At 35.3% G+C, this 24,411-nt stretch overlaps 1 protein-coding gene across 2 annotated transcripts in view; it reads right to left on the reverse strand.

The window, feature by feature from the left end:
* PTPN22 (protein tyrosine phosphatase non-receptor type 22) overlaps nucleotides 1-24,411 on the reverse strand; it is a 66,877-nt gene continuing 42,466 nt past the window's right edge. The window contains exons 14-21 of one of the 2 annotated variants that reach the window (XM_031967323.1): nucleotides 22,640-22,720; nucleotides 22,101-22,228; nucleotides 20,736-20,763; nucleotides 17,690-17,773; nucleotides 13,431-13,543; nucleotides 12,069-12,099; nucleotides 5,576-5,647; nucleotides 1-252 (exon numbers count right to left, since the gene is read on the reverse strand). In XM_031967323.1, the coding sequence (XP_031823183.1) occupies nucleotides 188-252; nucleotides 5,576-5,647; nucleotides 12,069-12,099; nucleotides 13,431-13,543; nucleotides 17,690-17,773; nucleotides 20,736-20,763; nucleotides 22,101-22,228; nucleotides 22,640-22,720 (602 nt within the window). In that variant the 3' untranslated portion in view covers nucleotides 1-187. The remainder of the gene's footprint in view (nucleotides 253-5,575; nucleotides 5,648-12,068; nucleotides 12,100-13,430; nucleotides 13,544-17,689; nucleotides 17,774-20,735; nucleotides 20,764-22,100; nucleotides 22,229-22,639; nucleotides 22,721-24,411) is intronic. The other variant, XR_004234022.1, reaches the window with a different exon arrangement.

Genomic DNA, 24,411 nt, shown 5'->3' on the forward strand with positions numbered 1-24,411 from the left:
TAATGTATATATTTGTTCATCTCTTGTTTCCAAACTATTTGTGTCATTAACCTATCACTTCATTCGTGATATAGTGATTATAGAGCATATTTTTGTCATCTGGCAGCATTCTGATGTTTTTGTTTAGCTACAATGCTCTCTTAAACTGCACATTCCAATTTGCATTTTTCTGAATACAAGTTGAAAGTTAAATATTCCATGTAGGCGGTGGATTTCTTGGTCCTTTTGGTTTTGAAAAACGGTTTGCAAAACCTAGAAGAAAAAAAATTGAAAAATATTAATATATGGCTGCTTAAAAAAAAGCTCATGTGATCTTAGGCTATATTAATAGAAGTTATAATAGCAAATGATAAACGCACTCCCATTGTCTTGGATAGATTGTCCCTGTAAGACTGTACTCAATTATGAAAATGATCCAGCCATTTTGGAGAGCAATTTGGAACTATGTCCAAAGGGACATAACTGTGTATATCTTTGATCCAGCAATAACACTACTAGGTCTGTATCCCAAGGAAATTGTAAAGGAGGGAAAAGGACCTATATCTGTGAAAATGTTTGTAGCAACTCTTCTTTGTGGTAGCAAAAAATTAGAAAACGAGTAGATGCCCATCAATTGGGAAATGTTTGAATAAGTTATGGGATATGAAAATCATGGAATATTATTATTCTATTAAAAAAAAAAAAAAAAGGTGAACAGGCTGACTTTAGAAAGGCTTGGAAAGATTTACATGAACTGATGTTGAACAAAACAAGAAGAACCAGGAATACATTGTGCACAGTAACAGCAAGATTGTGCTATAAAGCTATAAAAAACTTGATTTTTCTCAGTGGTTCAGTGATCCAAAGCAATCCCAATAGACTTTGGACAGGAAATGTCATTTGCACCCAGAGAGAGAACTATGGTGACTGAATGTAAATCAGCACATGCTTTGTTCCCTTCCTCTCCCCCCCCCCCCCCCCCCCCCCCCCCGAGGTTTTTTTCCCTCTGGTTCTGATTTTTCTCTCCCAACATCATGATTCATAAAGAAGTGTGAGAGTGTGTGTGTGTGTGTGTGTGTTTTTAAATGAATGTATGTGTATAACCAGAAAAAAGTTTAAAAAAAAAAAAAAAGATTGCAAGATTGTACTCAGTTCTGAGCATTGCATTCTATCAAGGACCATGGCAAGCTAAATGGAATTAAGGAAGATAGTTAAAAGGATGTTGGCAACTCTGTCAGCAAGCATTTAAGTACTTTGTGTCAGATTGATACTGGAGATACAAAGAAAAGTCTTACAGATGGAGATCTAGAAGGGACAGTAGAATCATCCAGACCAGAGGTTTGTCATAACCAAAGGGGAACCAGCAGTCCCCTCTAGGGCAGCATAAACCAGGGTAAAATGTTATTTTACAATAAATTAAAATATAATACAATGTAAATAATGTAAATGGATGGTTTCCTATGTCAGTAAGCTCCCTGTAAGATTCCTTAAGTGACCTCTATTGATATTTGCCCACCATGCACTTAACTTCCTTAGTGTTATTTCTTAATCCATAATTTGATTTCACTAGATTGCCCCAACAAAAACCATAGTTGTACAGGGCTAAATTTGAATCGTTATTATTCTACATCATATTGAAGAGGAAACTGAATTATTCTGTGTGACTCTAGAAGACAAAGGCTAAAACCATGTCTAAAAATTATAGGAAGGGGGCTTTTGGCTTCATATTAGTAAAAATCCTGAGAGAAATGATTATTAATAACCAGTGGTTTAGGGAGGTTCAGATTTTACCCTTTTTCTTCATTTCAAGACCTGTCTGAAGATGGAGCTAATCTTTTTTTCTATTTGGGCCTCACTTAGGTGGGCAGTCTTGCTTGTGTTCCACTCAAGTTTGAATAGTAGGGGATAAATCCTTTTTTTAAAAAGTTTGAGACATGATTTTTGGTTAATGTAATCATTTTATTAATAATGCCAGCATTTTAATGAAAGGATGGCCGTTTGGATGTATCTCTCTTAGACCAAAGACTCGCAAACTTTTTTAAATGTTAAAACCTCTTAAAACTTCTTGAAAATGAAATAGGCTTACTAATAAGGTACTAAGTTCTTATTTACTGAAAATGTTTAAGCTTCTCATGCATCTGATGATTCTAATAGGTTCTATGATATATGTAAGTATATATTTTTTAAATAAAACTTTTTTTAATTCATTAGCTGATATTTTGATAAGTACAGCAGAATTGATATTAAGACTAACTTTAAGGGAAATAATTACATCCTAATAATTTCTTACATTAGGAAACCATTTAAAGATTTTAGTAATAATTCTTGTATAGAGATTTTTGGTTATGCATGGACAGGATATTGAAGTACCGCAAAGCCAAGTATATTCCTCAATCCCTGCTATTATTTATTAAATATTAAGAAATTTACATTTCAGATAAAGCTCAAATTGGATATTCCATAGAAATTTATTTTTTAATGCCACATTAAATGCAACTTTTTCACAATTTCAGTTTATATAGATTTTAAGATGTTCTTTGGGATAGGTGGAGTATGTTAGGTACAAGAAGAGAATACTCTGAAAGTTGGGAGATGAATTTGAATTCCCTTCTCAGAATTATTAACTGTGTGATTATAGATAGGCTTTTTTTGTTTGTTTCTGGTCTGTATCTGTGATTTCATCCATGTGGGGAATTTGGTGTAAATGCATTTCAGTGCTTTAGATAGTGACTAATACATAATTAGCAGTCAGGTGAGTTGCCTGGAACAACTGAGAAGTTGAACTGATTTGTTTATACATAGCCAGTATATATCACAAGTGGCACTTGAATTCAGGTATTCCTGACTCCAAGGTCATTAGAGTCTTTTTAGTACCCTCTCCTTGCCCCACATTTTTTCTCCATGTAAAGAACTAATGAAAATGAAAACAGAAGTTTTCTTAACTTGCGCTAGAGTTGAGAGGGGGGAGAGGGGAAGTGTGGCATGTCTGTATCTATATTTGTGCTCAATCAAGCCCTGAGCATACAAAAACATTCTTTGCCCTCAAGGAGTTTACAGTCTATGAGGGAGAGAAGCAAACAAATATGGATAAACAAGTATGTACAGGATAAACAGAAAATAACAGAGGGAAAGCCCTAGAGGGTTAGCCAGGCTTCTGGTAGAAGATGGGGTTTTAGGAAACAAGTGAAGCTTTGGGAAGTTGGTTAGCAGAGATGAAGATCATTCCAGGTCTGGGGGGCGGGGGGGACATTCCGGAGTGGGAAAATGTAATGTCTCATTCATGGAGCAGCCAGATGACTGTGATCACAACAGAATAAGCTGGGAGAACACTGGCAAGGCAGCCCGAAGCTGGGTTATAAAGAGCTCTAAAGACCAAACAGGATTGGGTGTTGGAGGCTGGAGGCCAGCACGAGCCAAGGGAATGAAAGGGATGCGGGCTTGGATCTGCAGGCCAAAAAGGGTATGAAAGAACTATGAATGCCTTCTCTAGGAATGGGGGGAACTGGGGAAGAATGCTGGGGCCAAACAGTTCTCTGTGGGGATCAGCAGGGGGCAACCTTGGTCTTAAGACCCAAGACCCTGGTCCTAGACCAGTCAGCCTAAGAGTTGAAGAAAGGAGGGCAGTTCATAACCTGAGATGCTGGAAAACGGAATATGTAATCCAGCTTGTTATAAATTAGAGATGATTTATAAATGGATCCAGCCATATTGTAAGTTACTTCTCTTGGCACACGGGGGTATTACTGCTTTGAAGCAGATGTTTTCATTAAATTAAATAGTAAAACTTGAGTGTTAGAAGAAACCTAAAAGAAAGTTCATTTCTATACTTCAGCCCCTTCATTTAATAATGGAAAAGTAGGTGAGGATCATATTGCAAAGGCCTTTAAATGAAAGGCTGAGAATTTTGTACTTTATACCAGAGACAATAGGGAGTAACTGAAAATTTTGTGAGTCAGATCTATATTTTAGGAATATTAGTTTGGTTGCTCTTTAGAGGATGGTTTGGGAAAAGGGGGGAACAAATTAGGAAAGTACTACAGAATTCAGATAAAAGATGAGGAACTGAACTAAATTGAATGGAAGATACCTTACACACTAAGTTTTATGATGGCCCCAAAAAAATGTCCTTAATTGCTGATGGCTTTTGAATTCATTCACTAGGCTGGACCTTAGTGACAACCTGTCTCTCTCTAGGTCATTACACAAACCTTTCTGGATTGGATAATTAATGCTCTCCTAGCAGAGTTTAAGAAGCCTGGGTTAGCACCACACACAATGAAGTATCTGAGTAGAACTTTGAAATGATTGCCTAATTATTTTTCCACTTATTTAAAAGGTGAGTTACAGGCAAATTGAAAGACTCAAATAAATATAAGGTACAAAATAAATATTTAGTTCTAAGAAAGTTTCTATCTCAAAAAAAAAAAAATCAAGGTTATCAGAACAAACAGGAGTCAGTCACCCTTTTATAAGCTTGTATGCTAGTTACTTTTATCCAAAAATATCTAAGCACTTTTGGATCATATTAAGCTTTTTGGTTAATAATATCCTTTAGTAATAATATTCTCTTATTAATTATCATAATTATTACAACTAAATGATATTCTACAGTGGTGCTATTAAGTATCATGGATATAACATAATAGCATGTTTAAAATAATGTCAGATGATCACTATACAATTATAGATCTAGAATGTTTGTAATTGTATGAATAATTACATTAGTATGTTTTTGAATGAGATTAGGTGAGATCTTTCAAGAGAGTTGTGAAAATCGAGTAAGGCTTCATCTACTACTTCAGAGTTTGAGCAGGCCTGAAGGACTTTGAAGATTGAGTCAAGGGCATACCTAAGTCCCCTTCCTGCTCTCTTCCCATGACATCATTTTCTTCCTATTTCAGTCAAATATGGGCAACTATGTACTTGTTGGTCAAGTTCAAGTTCTTGGGTAGTTCCCGAGTTTAGAATGTAAGATCCTCAGCCAGTGAGGATGAGGGTCAGTGGTGGGAGGAGGTATCTGTGTTAGGAATTGAAAGTGTTAACCCTGCCCCAGAAGGTGCTTCCTCCCTTCCATTATCTGCTCGACAGGTGGGACATCCTTCTGGTGAGAATGTATAATAAACTTTGCTTTGCTTCTAGAGCTCTCTCCAGCTTTTTTTATTAAATGGTGACCCCTCACCATTTCTGAACCACACATTTTTAAGATACTAAAGCTACTTTATTTTCTATCTTACACAAAGTCAGGTAATTATTTCTATCATACCTGGGAATTCATTATAACTTTGTTTTAACCATGAACTAGACATTCATTATAAAAATCCATTCTCCATGGTATCTACTATATGTTTATAACTAGATGTATACATACATATATATATATTTGTATATTTGATATATATATTTCCATATATAGGACTAAAGTATATGACTAATGGGAAGAAAATTTTGTTGGCCTAATTTTAGTTTCCAAAATGAGTCAATAAAAGTCCCAAATTACGTCACTTTTAAGATAAATTCAAAGTATAAAGCCCTTATACTCAATATACATACAACTTGGCCAAAACTATTAAAAAAATAACTCCAAAATAACACATACCAAGATTCAAAAAGGAGCTAAAGTGATTTGATTGTCTAGATTCTGTTGGCTTGACTGATTGTGATGAGATACCTGGAAATATAAGAGGGAAAATTGTAAAAACAAAACTTGCATAATTCTTCAGATTACAGAATAAGACTATAATCACAACTGTTATAGTACAATTTTCCACTTAGTTAAATAAATACCCATAATCTTTCTTTATAGGACTAGAAATAAAAATGATTATCATTACATGCCCAAGAAGATACATATCATCATATTATACATAACAAAATATTTGTGTATTAAGATTAAAAACACAAAATCTTCTAATTCAGCTCTAAAAATAAAAAGAAGAATTTGGCTTCAGAATTCTATATCATAAACAGTGTTTACTTTGTTCCCAATTATATGCTCATTATTTCTGTTTTCTCTTACATTTGATCTCTATTCACCAAAGTGATTGTCCTAAAGTGTAAGTTAAAACACACTTCCCCTCCCCCATAGTCAGTAAACTGTAATGGTTCCTTGTTACCTTTAGGATAAAATATAAATGCTATAGTTTGGTATTTAAAGCTTTTAAAATGTATTTTTCCTATCTTATATTTATCTGTCTTCCCAACCTCTCCCTTCCAACCTCCATCAGCACTCTGCTATTGCCATACTGGCTTACTTCCTGTTTTCACATACAGAATAACATTCCATCTCCATTACCTATACCATTGCCCTCACTCTCCCCTGGAATACATTTTCTCCAAATCTCTGTCTCTTTAGAATCCCTAGCTTCTTTTAAAATTTATATCAAGCTTTACTTCATGTAAGAGGCCTTTTCTTTCCACCTCCCAGGAAGCCTTCCCTAGGTCTGCCTTCCACTACTCTCCATATACAGTGTTTTAACAACTATATACACACATTCACACACACACACATATACATACATAGGTATGTTACGTATCAAGTTGTCCCTGCCACTTAAATGTCTTAACATTTGAAGGTAGAGACTATTTTTTGCTTTTTCTATTTCCAGTGCCTGGCAAAAAATCTTCCTGATGGATTGATTTTGTTTGCCAGTGTGTCTTTCCCACCATCTGAAGCCCTCTTCTAAGCCTATGATTCCCAGAAAGTCTTTCTGGCTAAATAAGATTCTCCCCCTCCTCCAATTTTAGTTATGATGTGCAGCCTACACTTCTTGCTGCTCCGAATTCACATATGCTCATCCAACACTGTCTAAAAAACATCTTTTCTGATGCTTTACCCTCTTCGTGTAATTTTTATGGCAGTTTGCAAAAATAGCCTAATATAAATATAGTAAGCATTTTGCCTTAATTGCTACTACACCAGGCACTATCTAGAAATTAAAATAACAGGCTTATATAGATTTTCTAAACAATAAAGGGTCTAAACATAAATTTTCAACCTTACACTTTTTGTGCATGTGGAAGATAGCAAAAAGGACTGCCCAATAGCAGCAGGGCCCAAATGTATAATGATGATGAGCCACTTATGTCATCATATGTGTACAAGTATGTATTTTTTTAATCTTGTATAACTGTAGTGATGATTTGGGGACACGTTCCTCCAGGTTTACTTGAAGGATGAGTCATCATAAAGAACCTGAGGAAATGGCCAGAACCCAGAAACTTGTTCCCTGTCCATCAGACAGCTCTGTTATAATCTGGAGCTGGAGGCAGCCTCCTAACCAGAAAGAAGGTCTTATTGAAGCCCAAAGGGTCTCAGAGTTTGCCTTGAAGGATCTTAAAGCTTATTGTAGTTGGTGCTAAAAGGGCTGTAGTATAATGTAGCCCTAGAATTTATAAACATCAGCATAAAACAATTTAATTAGGCATTGAAGTAGGAGTAAATTGCCATGGTATATGAAAATTATGGAATATTACTGTTCTGTAAGAAATGACCAACAGGATGATTTCAGAAAGGCCTGGAGAGACTTACACGAACTGATGCTGAGTGAAATGAGCAGGACCAGGAGATCATTATATACTTCAACAACAATACTAGATGATGACCAGTTTTGATGGACCAGGCCATCCTCAGCAACGAGATCAACCAAATCATTTCTAATGGAGCAGTAATGAACTGAGCTAGCTATGCCCAGAAAAATAACTCTGGGAGATGACTAAAAACCATTACATTAAATTCCCAATCCCTATATTTATGCACACCTGCATTTTTGATTTCCTTCACAAGCTAATTGTACAATAATTCAGAGTCTGATTCTTTTTGTACAGCAAAATAATGTTTTGGTCATGTATACTTATTGTGTATCTAAGTTATATTTTAATATATTTAACATCTACTGGTCATCCTGCCATCTAGGGGAGGGGGTGGGGGGGGGGGGTAAGAGGTGAAAAATTGGAACAAGAGGTTTGGCAATTGTTAATGCTGTAAAGTTAACCCATGTATAAATCCTGTAAATAAAAGGCTATTAAATTAAAAAAAAAAAAAAAAAAGGAGTAAATTGCCATAAAGGAAAGCTTTTAAAATGTATTATTTTATTTTAAATAATACAAAATATAATTAGATCTTATTTCAGCAAGTAAGTGTAGGGAATCTTTGTGATGAAAACACAAGAATGGGAAAGAAAAGAAGCCTGTGGTGTCCCAAAGTAATCATCCTTGGGATCAGCCCGGATGCTTGTTCTCCACACAGTAAAATTAGGAATGATTGTTCCTAGGACTTGTTAATCTTATGTGTTCTGGATACTAGTGGTTACTCAGCTCTGAAATATGCACCTAGAACTCTTTTTGTGGGAATTTATTATAATAAAACCCTAAAATTAGATTCTTTTAAAATGAATCCTTGATAGTTCTGAGGTAAAACTTACTCTTTTATCCTGTGTACTATGTAGTCAAATAGTAGTACCTCCTTAAAAGGGAAGAGTAAATTTAGGATATAATTAATATAAGATTATCTTTAGTCTTGGAAACCCTAACTTGTCTATCATGGATCACACAAGTTTTTGATTAGTGATGGAATACTAAGTTTTATTACTTTGTTATGTTTTCTATATACATCTTAAAAAACAGACTATCTAGCAGAAGTTTAATTTGTCATAAAAACCTTTTTTGTTCTTTATGTTTAAATGTTTTTTAATGATTCGGTTTATAATTTAAAATACATTTGAGCACTGTATTAAGTTTGTGTTTATCTCCAGCCTGAATAGGGCAGTTGTGGGAGAAGAAAAGAAGGTATCTTAATTTTAGATTACCAGTACCAGTTCTTCAACAAAAATATTCATGGATGGTAATCATACAATGAATCTCAAGAGTTGGAAAAGTACATCAAAGGCCAGTTAATCCAATCTGTACCTAAATAAGGATACCTTTAACAGAGTGTCCAATAATGGATCACTCAGTTTTTATTTAAAAACCTCCATTTAGTGAGGGGGAAATCTATTAACTCCTATAGTAGTCTTATAACCTTCTTTGGGTAACTTTTTTAGGTTTAAGAAATGTTTTTGTTTATGTTTTTGTTTTTTATCGTGGCTAAATGTACCCCTATACGACTTCTCATTTCCCCAGTTCTATCTTCTGTGACAAAATAGAAAAACTTTAATCCTACTTTTCCATTTGACAACTTACTTAAATAACTTTAAATACTCAAGTATTAATATAAAATATTAAATACTCAAATTACTTAAATAATCAAATTTTTAAAGATAATTAGGCAATCTTCTTTCTCCCTTTACCCAAATCTCTTTCAAGCTTAACATTCCCCATTCCTTCAACCAAACCTTATCTGAACTGATCTTTAGGCTCTTTACCATCCTGATTGCCCTCTAGAAACTTTCCAACTTTCTAAAAATCCAGTGCTATCTAAAATGTGATACCTAGAATATTTTAGATGAGGCCTGTTATAGCAAGACTCATGTCTTTTGTCTTGGATTCTGCATTTCTTAGCACAGTCTGATATCACATTGCTTTTTAAATTATTTCATGCTGTTGACTTACTGAGCTTTCAGGCCACACCCCCCCCCCAAATCTTTTTCAGGTAATCAGTTGTTGAGTTTCATCTCTCTCATATTTTGCCTATGAAGATTTTTTAAAAATTCAGATGTGATTTGTCCCTATTAAATTTCATTTTAACTAATTCAGCCTCATTTTGGATACTGTCATCGAACATTTTACCTATTCTTTTAAACTTTGTGTCATTTGAGTATTTAAAAAGCTACCACAGCTTGATTAAAATAAGCCTTACAAGCACTTCCCTCCCTTGTTCTAAATCTGTACTTGCCTGGGAACTTCCTGATTTTATAATTTGATCTCCACAATCCAGAAGACTTGAGCAGACCACAAGTTATTGGATCAAACACATCTCGCATTTTAATTTACAATAACCCAAATATTTTAGGGTTTTCAAAACATTTTCTTTCTACCAACCCTGGGGTTTATTTTAGTATTATCCCAGTTTACAGCTGAGGATCTTGAGGTCCTGAGGTAAAGCTACCTCGCCGTAGTCACAATTGAGACCACCAGCCCTGCCCTTCCAGACCCTCCAGGGCCCTTCATACCTACTCCCCGCTCTCCTCAACCAAGAGATTATCAAATGGAGTTTGTGAGAACTCGAAGGGAAGGGGCAGGTCAGCCAGCCTGTCTCTGGGGGAGGCCCAAAATGGAGAAGTGTTTGTCCTCCAACTGTAGCCAAGGAAGTAGGGCTTCAGTGCGGGGAACCCCCTCTAACCATGGGAAACCATGGGCCGTGGAGAGGGGTTCTGGGGCTTGAGTTCAGAGACCATTACAAGAGAAATGAAGAAATAAGGTCTAATGTCAGGGCTTGAAAACAAGGAAGAATCCTTGACATGAAGATGCCATCTTTATCTAAGAGATAAATGGGCCTCTGAGGCTCAGGTTGCGTATGGAGCTGTAGGTCTGAGCTGAGCTGAAGGAAAGATACAGACCAGCCTCAGATTGGGAATGTAGGGGTGTGGAGGCTCCATTGGCTTAATAAGCCTCTAACTGAGGATAGAGGTCAAGGAGCAAAAGAAGGCATCCCATACATATCCTGATCAGTCTGACCAGGTTCAGGCTAATTCTGGACACCTCCTGGCTAGGACTCTAGAGCAGCCATTCTTAATTTCTGAGCCTCACTTTGCTCTTCTGAGAAATGTAGATAACACTTGAAATACCTAACTGGATTGTTGTGAGGAAAGTAACACACAGAGCATATAGAGGTGAGTTGTTACCGGTATTTCAGTAACTTTTATTTCAATGGGGCGACTAAGTGGCACCTTGGATAGAGTAACCAGTCTAGAAGACTCATCTTCCTGACTTAAAATCCTGCCTCAGACACTAGCTGAGTTACCCTGGGCAAACCACTTAAACTTGTGGTCTCAATTTCCTCATTGGTCAAATGAGTCAAGAGAAGGAAATGGCAAACCAAGGAAATCCTGAATGGTCATTTCAATGCTGTTTTCTTTTAGTTTTCCTGGCAAAAATTTCTTTTGAAAATGTGCAGCCTAATTGCAAACTATTTCAAAGTCTGATTCTTTTTGTACAGCAAAATAACTGTTTGGACATGTATACTAATATTGTATTTAATTTATACTTTAACATATATAGCATGTATTGGTCAACCTGCCATCTGGAGGAGAGGATGGGGGGAAGGTGAGGAAAAATTGAAACAAAAGGTTTGGCAATTGTCAATGCTGTAAAATTATCCATGCATATAACTTGTATATAAAAAGCTATAATTTAAAAAAGAAAGAAAGAAAGAAAGAAAGAAAATGTGCAGCCTAGTCTTGTCTGAACTAACAGTAAAAGAACATTTTTCCAAACTTTAATTAAGTGCAGGGACCAGCATAGATCTAGGGGCTAGTTATCAACCACATAAGCTTAAAGGACAGAAAAGAGCTCTCTCTGTCCTTCTTTGAATATTAATCTTGTCTTGAACTAAAGTTCCAAGGCATTGTCATGTTGTATATTTTAACCAAAGAGGAATTAGTATATATAAAGCCAAGGAAATTTAAGGTTCTAAAACATTTTAATTTATTGAAGAACATATCATGTTTTTTCAACTTTGGCCAGGTAATTGTAGTTGTGATTCAGAACTATATACAGGATATATGTTTGTAGAGAGAATTTACCACATGCAGGAGCCTGTAGGTTTTATTTTCATTGCATTTTGACACAATGGTAAACAACAGGCCGTTACTGCTAATAATACTTTATGAAATTTGAAAACTTGTCAGTGCTTTGCTTATTTTATAAAAACAACACATGTGGTTCACAATATGCTTTGCTATAACTTGTCAAAAAGAACACATCTGAGGTTAGGTTGCTGGGAGTTTTAAATAACACTTATGTTAGAGCAACTTAGGATGGGTATGGTGCCAAACATTACAAAAGGAATTACTCCTCTCTATTAAACAGGAGATCCAATATCAGCAGTCCATAGCACACGGCTTAGGATCATGTCCCCAATTTATTGGAACCTTAAGATTTAGCTCATCCTGGGAACAAAAATGCTAAATAGTAATAACTTTTTCAAAACTTACCTTTTTTCACATTTCGTAGAATTTTTAAACTCTAAAAAACAAGGAGAGAAGAATGTTAATTTTTTCACCACAAAACTCAAAAAAATTTCTGAAGTACATAAGGAAATATAGAGTAGGCATTTTTGCAGAACAAGATCAGGAGAAACAACGTGGCACATGTGCTAACAATTTTCTAAAAAGGAGGGAAAGAAAAAAGGAAAGGTAACAACTTCATATGGATTTAGGTTAATTCATTTGCTGAAGCTTTGTCAAATGCTAAAATTTTTATATAAAATTATATTTTGTATTTTATCCTTGGAGACAGTTTTTTAAAAAATAATTAAAAACAACCGGAATGTTATAAGTTTCATTAAATGAGAAATCAGCTATCATCCTAAACAGCTACTTAAAAGTAGCCTGAAAATTGTGTACTGATTCTGCCATAGCACAAATCAATTTTTTTATCTTGACATTTTAAAATCATTGAGAATTTTGCATGTTGCTTCACATTGACTTTTTCCAGACCATCTAAGGTATGTCATACTATTTAGAAATAATACAACTTGAGCTGTAAAGCTATAGATTTCTTCTGTCTCAGATGGGGCAACTGATAAAAATTGAAGGAAGATAACTTGTCCCTTTAATAAAGTCTATTTAAGGATCCAATTACACATTTTCTTGAGTGAGATCCACAAGAAATTATTTATATAAATCATAGAATCATCCTTTTCGAGTTGGAACAGACTTTTATCAGATCTTTCAGCCCAACACACCTTGTTTTTTGGAAACAGAATCAGGACAATTAAGTGCTTAATCCAAAATTACATTAAGTAGTGGAACCAAGATTTAAATGCAAGCTCCTGAACTTTCAAAATATTAGCTGTCTTTAATTCAGCCTGCTTCTCATCCCTAGCATGCTCTTTATTCCTTCATTTGCTCAGGCATTTTATTTCACCCACCATATTATCCTGTTCTGATTTTTTTCCCCACAGCTTACTCCATAACATCTCTAGAAGCCTTCCTAGCCTAACCCAACTCTAATATCATCTACATGCCCTAACAACTCTGTGTTCAACCTCTCTTATTTTCACTTGCTGGTAGTATTTTTTTCAAAATTTATGCTTATGTGATAAATTCTTTCAGGGAAGAAACATAGCTCCTTTTGTTAGTCTAGTAATTCCTCAAGTGCTTCCTACATAATATGTGTTTTTAAAATGCCTAAGGTAATGTTTTTGAATTCATGCTTTGGTTTTCCTCTGCCAATTTTGATGAATGGAGGCCTACTAAAGATGTTTAAATAAGGCAACTTTCCTTTATAATGGAGGAAAAAATACAACTAAAGCAACTGAAAGTTTTTGGAGTTTTTGAATTGTAATTATTTACCCTGCTCCTTGTGAAGCCTTTTCCAGAAGTTGTCAGTGACTGTTGAGAAGTTATATCGTCCAAGTTCTCCAAGCAGTTAGTAGAATGAGTTTCTATAGATTGGACCTGCATAGCTAAGAAAGCAAAAAACTACTAAAATATAAAAATACACATTTCATTCATCTAACTTCTTAAATCTATGTGTTTATGTGTATAAACATATTTATCCTATAGTTCTTGATACAATCTTTTTAGGTTGTAATAGCATAGTGGATAGGATCCTGCAGTGTCAAGTAATACTTTGGAAATTTAAACTAGTAAGAATCTGCACAAAATGGGTGAGATTACCTTTCTTCTGAAAAGATTTGCTGGCATGTAGTAATGATATAGCTAGATGACTAAAGCACTGGATTTCAAGTAGGAAAAATCTGAATTCTCTGCCTCAGTTACTTCATCTAGGAAATGGAGGTAATAATAGCACCTGCTTTATATGGTAATTGTGAGGATCAAATGAAGTAATAGTGCTTTGCAAACCTCAAAATGCCATGTTATGTAAATTCTAGTTATTGTTTGGGAGAGTGTGAATCACTTTAATTGTTTTTCATTTAATCTTTATTAAGAATTCAGACACTCTGGCAATTAATCACAAGTAGCTTCTATCATTCTGGGGGCCTTGAACACCCTCTTTAGTTTTTCATACATGCTGGGACTCAGACTTTCTATTCTCTTCAGTGCTTAGCATTGGCAAACACAAAGCTGAAATTCTTCCGTGGAGATTAGCACCAAGAGCTAGTTTATACCTCTTCCCAACCCACTCTTCTATTCCCTCCACCCTTCAAGCATGAGTCATGTGAAAGTGAGGCGCAGTCCATGAAACAAGAGTGTAATTCTCAGGGATTCAAGCTTCTTAATCCAGAGAGTACCCTGCTGTTGAAAGAATGACAGAGATGTGGCTAAGCAATCAGAGCGTATATTAGTCTATAAGGGAATTTTTTGGAAAGCACTAGAAAGTACCCAAAGTATTGCACTATATTGCCATAAAAGTACTACATGATCATTTTGAACCCTTAAGTAAGCAGATAACCCTATGATAGGATGAAACAAGATTGTTGTAAGTATTGGTGAAAAGTGTGAATTCACTATGTTTAATGGAAGTGCTATCAAATCATAATTGCATCCTTATATAGTACTAGCAAACCTTTGGAGCATGTTAACTTTTTATCTCTGAAAAAAAAAATAGGATTGTGAGCAGCATTCTAGAAGTGCCACATTACTGTACCCAGTATGTACAATTATATCCAAGAACCAGAAAACTTTCACATAAAGTACTAAGAGAGGGGTTAGTTTTGACAGAAATCCAGAAGTTCAATCATCATACCACCCTCAGGGGAGACCTGCCTAAACATTTAATTGAATAGTGAAGAACATGCTAAATATCAGAGGTTTGAGTTCTGAGCTGAGGGAATTAGCACAAGTGGGTTAATTGTGGGAATTGAGTAAATCACACTGATGCCATCTTATGACTCAATTCTGGTGCTAGCTTTCTATTCAGTTATGGGTCTAGTCCAAATTCTGCCTTTATTCAATTGCGGGAATTGTGAGAAAACCTTGTGGAACTGTTTACACTAGCCCTTTGTGTCTGGGAAACTAGACCAACTCCAACTGCTGGTTAACTACTTAACCAGGGACCAAGGTTATGCTGCTCAGAAACACTGATTAAATGAACTGATGCTAAATGAAGTGAGTAGAAGCAAGAGAACATTGTACATAGCAACAACAAAGTTATGTGATGATCAGCTGTGATGGACTTGGCTCTTTTCAACAATGAGATGATTCAGGCCAAATCTAATATTTGTGATGGAGAGAGCCACCTGCATCCAGAAAGAGGACTATGGGGATTGAATGTGGAGCACAATATAGTATTTTTACTTTTTTTGTTGTTGCTTGCTTATTTTTTTCTTTCTCATTTTCTCCCCCTTTTGATTTGATTTTTCTTGAACAGTATGATAACTGTAGAAAAATGTTTAGAAAAATTGCACCTTTGTGTCTGAATTAAATTATTAATGTTGTATTGTTTCCTTTTAATTAATTGGTCTTTTTTTGTTAATTGCTTTTATTGTATGTCTTTGTTTTCCTGTATTCAAGGTCCAGCTGACAAGGTTTGATACTACTTTCTTAGGTAATTGACATGCATTACTTAATAAAATAGATATGCTCAGATTGAACCTAAGAATATATATATATGTGTATATATATACACATATAGCCGATCCAAGAATACCTACCACAAGCTTTATCTTAATACCTCCTCAAGATTGGGTAATAGTTATAGTTGCCCCGTAATTTATACTTTGATGCCTAAGAAGATAGGGGAGATGAACAGACTAACAGCCTGTCTGTGGAAGAAACAGTATCTTAATCCCCTGCCTCATATGAGTTAGGATGGTGTTTTCTTAAGCAATATTGAAACTATCTAAAAGACTTTTGACTGACTAAGGAGCTAAAGGCCCAAACTGACAGTAATCAATCACTTCCTGACCACCTAGGTACAAAATAGCCACAAGAAGCTCCAGGAGCTTTCTGATATTTGGCTGGTGAACTGGAAAGGACGACTTAGACCACAGGCTCTGCTCAGCTGAATCCACGAGTAGTATGTTAAAGACCCTCCTGCTGTACCGAAATAAATATTAATTTCTGTTCAATTACCTAATAGTGTCTCTTCATGTTTCAATGTGATATGAGAAAGAATGAAATAATCCTTGATTTAAAAGAGTTTATATTACATCATATTTAAACCATCAGGATATTGACTTGAGTTAGGCCTCACCCAGAACATGTCAGGTGATTTAAGACTAACTAAAAAAAGGTCTATTGCTCTGAAGGGCTCTAAGAAGTGGAGCTTTTCAGTTCAGGAAGTATTAAACACCTACTAGGAAATACAAAGGCAATAATGAAATAGCTTTTGTCTTCAGGGAGTTTATATTGCACTGAGGGAAGGGGTAATGATTTTCGGTTAAAAAACTTTAGTACAGGAATGGAGTTCTGCTAAGTAAACTTGAGGACATAAAAGATAGCTAACTGAAAGTCATTCTGTCTCTGAAGAGTAGTTGAAAGATAGGGTAGTTTTTTACAAGTCTAAAAAATAACGTAGGCCCTTGCAACAATAATACCTTGCAATCACTTGTTGCCCACTGGGAAAGTGAAGAATTACTATGTTCCAGGTATGATCTGCAATGACTGCAAATTCTTCATGGGAAGAGTGTGGAGAAACTAGCCCTTTTGTTCTGACCAGAATGAAATGCAAAATCAAGAGCTTTGTTGACGGCACATTGCATATTAAAAGTGAATTTGTCTAGGCCTTCTCGTTTTACTCAACCTGTCTTGTTTCTAGTTTCATATGTATGTCATCAAGGAACATGATGGGAAGGAGCCTCATAGCTCTGGCTTCCCACATGAGTTCGTTGTTCATTGGGATTTTGTTGGAGAGCTGTGACATGAATTTGGGTTACAGATTGATAATTAAAGATTTAACCAAGCCTACTGGAAATTTTCTAACCCCAAGTCCTATAGCTGATTAGTGCCTCAAGTGGCACAGTTAATAAAAGTAGTCAAAAAAGTAGCTGTCATTTGAGCCTGGATCTTATTGAATGCCCTGCTCATCACTTTCACCTGTGCACCCATCAAGCTTTATCTCTTCCTTTTCAGGAAGAGGTTTTCTATTCACTATATCCCAACATATGGTTGCAGAAAGCAGCTCAGTGATGACAAAATGCCACTAGCAGGAAGCAGCTTAGTGTCATATCCAGAAGATTAAAACCAGTACTTCAGTTTCCCAGATAACTTTAATATAGGCAATGGAGTTCCCTAAATAGTAAACCGTGTTTAATCAGCTAGAGAGGCATATTTTTCCTTGTAAATAAATTGGTATTCTGGTTTATAAATCAATCTCTAGTGACTTACTTAGTCTAAATCAATTCCTAAGCCTATGAAACCTACTACTAGCACTTCAAACAATTCCATGAGAACTAGTAATTCCATGAGCAATAAGCTCTAGTAGCAACATGAGAACTCAAGTCTGGGCACCCAGCCAGTTCAAGCATTTATCCTGGTTTTTTCGTCATTTTCATATGTTTTCAATTTTGTACCTTTTTTATATCCTACATAATCCTTTCTGTGCTTTCCATTTCTGTTCAGCTTTTTCAAACTCAGAACAGTGCCTTTGGTCTTTTTACGCCATGTATAAAATGCTTTTTTAAGGAGAAAGAATCATTGCCACTTACAGTCTTCATCAGCAAGAACGTAGGACTCAGGTGTTCTTTCTGGAAGAGGAGGAGGAGGGGATGAAGAACGCTCCTGATGTGTATCTGAGATGAAGAAAGAGCAGAAAAGCAAAAAAGTCCTTCAATTAAAGTGTCTTAATTAAAATCTTTTAAATCCTGGATGAATATTTTGTAACATTTTGTATTTATTCAATATTAAGTTGTAACTCTCTAAGTAAAAGGATTCTAATATTTGTTCCCAAAATATTAAAGCCTCAAGTATTCTTTACCCATATTTGTCCAGTCCACGAGCCTAAATATTATCTTCTTTCTGATGTTTTTCATCATTCAACAAGCATTAAGACTTTTACTCTGCACCAAGTACCCTAAGCACTAGGGATGCAGTTAAGTTCCATTCTTAGGCTGTAAACTCCCAAAGAAGAGGCCAAGCTTCTCTTCATGATGCTTCTACCATGATGGCAAGTACAACAAAAGTTTCTTTTGGGTGATTGAAAACAACTAAATGCCAGGGCAGTAGCTTTCAATTTTTCCAAATATGAGGACTCTTTTTAATGTAAAAAAAATTTTGATTCTCACATTACTGCTTTTTTTAACAAAATGCTAAAATAAGAAGCTCTTAAATGAATTTGCCTTTTATTAATCAGCATCTTCTGTAGAAACAGCTTGTAAAAATAGCACACTAGATTTAGAAGCAGGAAAGTCTGGGTCTATCTTGATTTTGACAACTAGCTGTGTGGGTCTTAGTTTTCCTTATCTATAAAATGTAGATAACACCTCCCAGAATTACAAGGAAATCTAAATGAGACAGTGTAAAACATCCTATCAAGATATGTTATTTAAATGCTTGGTTAAATAATTACAAAAGGTATATTCAATATATATTAAACAGACATGCTGCATTTTTTGGAATCCAATAAACAGCAAAATTGTTTTGTTTGGTGGGCATATTGATTTGCTGCCACTTTGCCATTACAATGGTGTCTCAATAATGCTAGACTCACCTATTTGTCAGTTTGATTTTGTAGCAATCTTAGCATTTATCACTGAAATAGGCTATTAAAGCTTTTTTGCCTATACCTTATGTATAATAAGGGAAAGCATAACAGGACTATTTACTTCAAGTGTTGGAAACTAGTGTTTCTGGTTGTTGGGAGAAGATGCTTTTGGAACTTAAATCGTCATCAAATAACTGTAGAGCACTGTCAGGCTAATTTTTCTAAAAAGATTTTCATCATGTCAGCCCCTGATTAAGAACCTACACCAACTCTCTTCCACATGCTAAAATAAATCCAAACATCCTCTACCTGGCTTTTAAAACCTCTCTCTGGCCTTTGTTTCCCAACAATTCAGTCAATCCAGTTTCTTCAATGTTAAACTATACCAGATTTAGTCATGTCGGTCACCATACTTTTGTTAATTATGTTCCCTCATCGGAGATGTCCTCCTTCCCTGTCACTGCCGATCCAGATCTTTTCTATCTTCCATACCTCTCTCAACTATTCTAGTCCATAGTAATTTCTATCTGTCCTGAATTCCTACTTTTGGGCAGTCAGCACAAAGAAAAATTTGGTATTTAGATATATCATGTGTTCAGTCAATTTCATGTATAAAGTTCCTTCAAGAAGTTGGTAGCACCAGCCCTGAAATCACTTAACACTTCCTAGCTGTGTGACCTTGGGCAAGTTAACTCCAATTGCTTCAGCAAAAAAAAAAAAAGAAGTTGGTCATCTAGGGGAGGGAATGGGAGGAAGGAGGGGAAATTTTGGAATACAAGATTTTGTAAGGGTGCAAATGTTGAAAAATTACCCATGATTATGTTTTGAAAATAAAAAGCTTTAATAAAAAATAAATTTAAAAAAGAAGTTGGCTCTCCTTCCATAATCTACTTTTTTTGTTTATTTTTAATACATACTGTTTTATGAATTATGTCAGGAGCATACTCTACTTCTTAGAAAAGTGCTGGGCCTGTGGTAGCTTGTTCACTGCTTATTTGATAAGATCTGAATAATCAAAGAATTAAACTCAACCACTTCCTTGCCTAATCTATCAATGCCTCTGTGGTATGAGATAAAAATATCAGAAGAGTACCAGAAAAATTAGGAATTGGGGGACAAAATAATGAGGCAAGGATTCATCTTTTGACCAAGATTCTCAGAGATCCATAGAGGCCGAAGCCTTCTGTAAAGAACATGAAAATATATTTCATTTTGAATCACTGGAAGGAGGACTCATGAATTAGGTTACAAATCCACCCAAGTATGAAAAGTGTATGTACCCTCCCCCATCCCAAAGAAGCAACTGCGTTTTCTAGCCTCTTCCTGTGTAAATGTGCTAAATATTGAGAAAACATCCATGTAGCTTTCATTCATCATCACAGTTGTTATTAAGGATGGCAGAACTTTTCAGATAGATGCCCCATAGCTAAATACTGACAAATTCTTGCCAACTGCTAGGTTTTTGAGACCCAGTCCAAATGACCCTCCTGCATCTGCTCTTTCCATTCTGCCCTATCCCAGTCTGTGTCAGTAAAATGGTCAAGAGTCTTGCAATATTTCATTTGAAATACAAACAAGGAAATTGGGTAAGGAATAGAGAACCTTACACATTTAAACCTGTCTATAGGGTGTGATTGGGAGATGGCAATGGTGGGAAAGATCTTGTAGGCTAGGAAAGGGTTCTTAACTTAGTGTCTTTGAACTTTTTTTTCTTAAATATTTTGACAGCTATATTTCGATATAATTATGGTTTCCTTTGCAATCCTATGTATGTTATACAACTAAAAATATCTTGAGAAAGGGTCCTTAGGTTTTATATACTGCTAGAAGCGTATATGACACAAAAAGGCTTAAGCGGCTCAGGATTAAAGAAACCAGAAATATTACCTCTTGGTATAAGGTTATATATCTAAAGCTATTAGAGAAACATTGAAGTTTTCAGAGGTGAATTACTTAAAAGTTCAGCGAACCATTTTTTATGGTTTCTGAGAGGTCTACATTATATAATTTTAAAAATTGCTTTAAAAAAGTAAAACCAAAGACAATTTTACCTGATTTGGAATTTCTCAGCTTCACACTCTACAAGTAAACAAAAGAAAAACATTTAACATCTACTGAAGAGGCAGTAAGTGATATAATGGAAATGTTATTTCTCATGTTCCTATGAATATTGCTATAGAATAAGCTCCCACTTTCTCCCTATTCATCAGTTAGATGAGTTTTAAAGCCATTATTCTACATTCTTAAAGTTCTTTTATATTCTACAACATTTATTTCCTTCCCATTAGAAGTTCTCCGAAGTTTCAGAGACATTTTCCTACACTTATTTTAGGTGGTACAGTGTTAGAGCACCAACCCTGAAGTCAGGAGGACTTGAATTCAAATCTGGTCTCAGACACTTAACACTTCCTAGCTGTGTGACCCTGGGCAAGTCACTTAACGCCAATTGCAGCAAAAAAAAAAAAAAAAAAAAAATAGATTGTTAAAAATGGAGACCTAAGTTAATTTCTCACCTGCTTTTAGGATCAAGTCTTTTGGTATAAAAGTGACTATATAAAAAGCACATACTATGATGCTTATCTGGCTTTATGGTGCTTCAAATGCACATAGTGATATTAAATGTCTGCCTACCATGTGTTTAACAAAATAAGAAATAGAAAAATTTAAAACAATTTAATGGCCTGTGTAAATTTTTGTAGACTAGCTTAAAGAATTAGGTAGAAATACAAAATAGTTACGTATAATTTTCTCTGAAGCTTATTGTTGTAAGAAGACGATATGTAGAGAAGCTAGAAAATTGCTTCTTATATATATCACTCCACAATTAATTTATATTGCCTACCAGGAGATTGATGTAAGTAACTGTACACTTGTGAAGCATTCTGCTTTTTTTTTTTTTATGAAAGCTTTTTTTTTTTTTCCAAAATATGCACGGACAATTCTTCAACATTAGCTCTTGCAAAACCTTGTGTTCCAATTTTCCTCGTCCTTCCCCCATGCTCTCCCCTAAATGGCAAGTAGTCCAATACATGTTAAACATGAACCATTCTATTTTTATTCAGCTAATTATTTAACTTCATTTCAGATGCTATCTCCTTCCCTGATCCACCCAAATGAAAAGATCTCTTTCCTTTGAATTTTGACCCTATCTTTCATGGTATTTATCATGTTATGTCTGCCACTGCAGTTATTTTTTGTCTAATCTCCCGTTAGCTTATAAGCTTGGAGGCAAAAATCCTATCCAAATTCATCTTTGTTATCCCTCATAGTACCTAACATCATTCTGAAGATTAGGTACTTAGTAAATATTGATTGGATGAATTAGTAGAATGAGTAATTGCTTAGAAATGCATAAACAAAGAACTATACTCAAGTAAACCCAGATGAGATGAGTCAGGAGAGATATACTTATTTACCTCACTTGGCTTCAGTCGAATTGAGTCATCAGATTTCTCTGACAAAATTCCACTCCATTCCAATGATGTTCCAATTTTTAGCTCTACAGGAGAAGACTGCGGTTTGGAAGTTGTCTCTGAAAAGTTTCCTGGAACCCATTAAATATGATTCAATTCCTGGGAACATTTATTCCCTTGAAAGTTAAATTTGACTCAGAATCAACACACAGAGCATATGGAGTTACAGCTCTCTAGAGCTGGAAGAGAATTTGGGGTGATTTGGTCCCACTATCCACTCATTTTGCCTGAGTTTTATGTGGTGACCAGAGCCATGACTACATTGGGAAGATCTAGAGTTTGTCTTCAGGGTGCACATTTCCCCAAATCCTAATTTCTGCCCCTCTTTCTCAAAGTCTGTTTTGTGCAAACAGGCAAGAGGACCGTCATCAGGTCCTTGAAAAGCCTCAGACCAACACACACCATTCCCACTCCTTTCAGCCAAATTTGTTCTGGACAACTGACCCTGGCCACATTGTGATTTTTAAGCCATCTATACTCACCAGATTCCTCTGCCACAATAAAGGATTCAGGTGTTCGCTCAGGCAAAGGAGGAGGGATTTCATCATCTAACCCTGGAAGTTCTGATGATCAAAAATAGCAAAAACATGGACTCAATAAAATTGAACAATCCAAAGAAAGTTCTAATTCTAATGCAAATTCTTGACTGCATCATTAACCACTTTCAAACAATGAGATACCTACTTGTTCCCCCATCTGGGGATTGGGAGAGAAAAGTAAAAGGGGTTCACTGATCTTGATTTCATTTTACAAGTAGCTCAGATCCCAGAATTTCAGAGTTGTTAAGGACTCAGCAGCTTATCCAACCAACCTATACTAGCTCAGAAAGGCAGTATGATGTGGTGGAAAGAGCATTGGGTTTAGGGGCAGGAAGATTAGGAGCTTATGGACACTAGCTGAGTATCTAACTTCTCTGAGCCTCCATTTCTTTATCTGTAAAATAGGGTAACAATAAACATTGGGCTTGCCTTCTAATATTTTTGTTAGGATCAAATGAGATATATGTATAAACAGAAGTGCCTGCAAGCCCTCAAATGTTGTTCAGATGTTTGCTGCTATTATTCTATTTTTGTTTTAACACCTAATAGTCTTATAAAATTCAGATATATTTCATGACCATCTCAAGTACCAGGTAAATTAGCAAAATAAAACATATTAATCTGAGGGAATTTTAAGTTGTTTTCTATATATCACTTTTCTTTGAATATTTTGTTCCTTATATATTTTATTCCTTGCACCAAAAAATATAAATTTTTTTTGCAATTTACTCATCTGTTTCAATAGTGAATATATGAATATAATGGTCTCCAGCCCATCTCTTTAATGATAATGCAGAAACTTGGACTATAGACATTTCCCTTATTTCTAGGTACCAGAAAAGTAGGGCACTAGCGTGTATTTATCATATTCTCCTGAAATATTTAATCACTTGGGGGCAGGGAGATATTAAAAGTGAATGCCCACTAGGTGGCATAAGTATCAGTATAACTTCTGAAAATGGAGATTTGTTATTTACACATGCCCAGCGATATTGTAATTGTAATTGTGATATTGTAAATATCTAGTGAGGCATTTAAATTCCTAAACAACTCCAGGGAATCTGGGATTTGTATTTATATCCCAGTCTCTAGTAATATGCCAGGCACATAACAGGCACTTAGTAAATATTGATTCATTGATTATTTAGATTTATTGAGTTTAAGAAAAGTTTTTCTATCTATATATAATGTTATGTATATGTATATATATATATTTCCCTTGCCATAAAATATTCTGCAAATACAACTATTTCTATGCTTTGCAAATATAACAATTATAATCTGTTGATCTTTTAATTTAGCTCTGTAAGTACTCTGAATAGCAAGGAGGTTTTTATTCCTGTTTATGTAATAATAACTGTATAAAGAAAATATTTTTAAATGCATGCTAAGGAGAACTCAACTTCCTTTCTGTCTCCTCTCACCCCTCATCATCTCTTCACCTTTCCAAGATCTGTGATTTCATAAGTATAAGTCCTACCTTTATTAAAACATATTCTAAACCCCTATGCCTCTGATAAGTTTAATGCTGTGGTCTACTCAAAATGCCTCACTAGTGCCTGATAATGGGCTTCTCTGAACTCGTCAAATGTCAGTTACAAAGTCTGCAACTTGATCCATACTTTGAGAGTTTGTACTTTGCTGGCATAATTTTTTTGGGGAAAAAAAAGGAACCCTTCTTGCCATAATAAGGCATTGGAGAAGAGCTTTCATTA

The sequence above is a fragment of the Sarcophilus harrisii genome, chromosome 4 (assembly GCF_902635505.1).
Source record: "Sarcophilus harrisii chromosome 4, mSarHar1.11, whole genome shotgun sequence".
Lineage (NCBI taxonomy): Eukaryota > Metazoa > Chordata > Mammalia > Dasyuromorphia > Dasyuridae > Sarcophilus > Sarcophilus harrisii.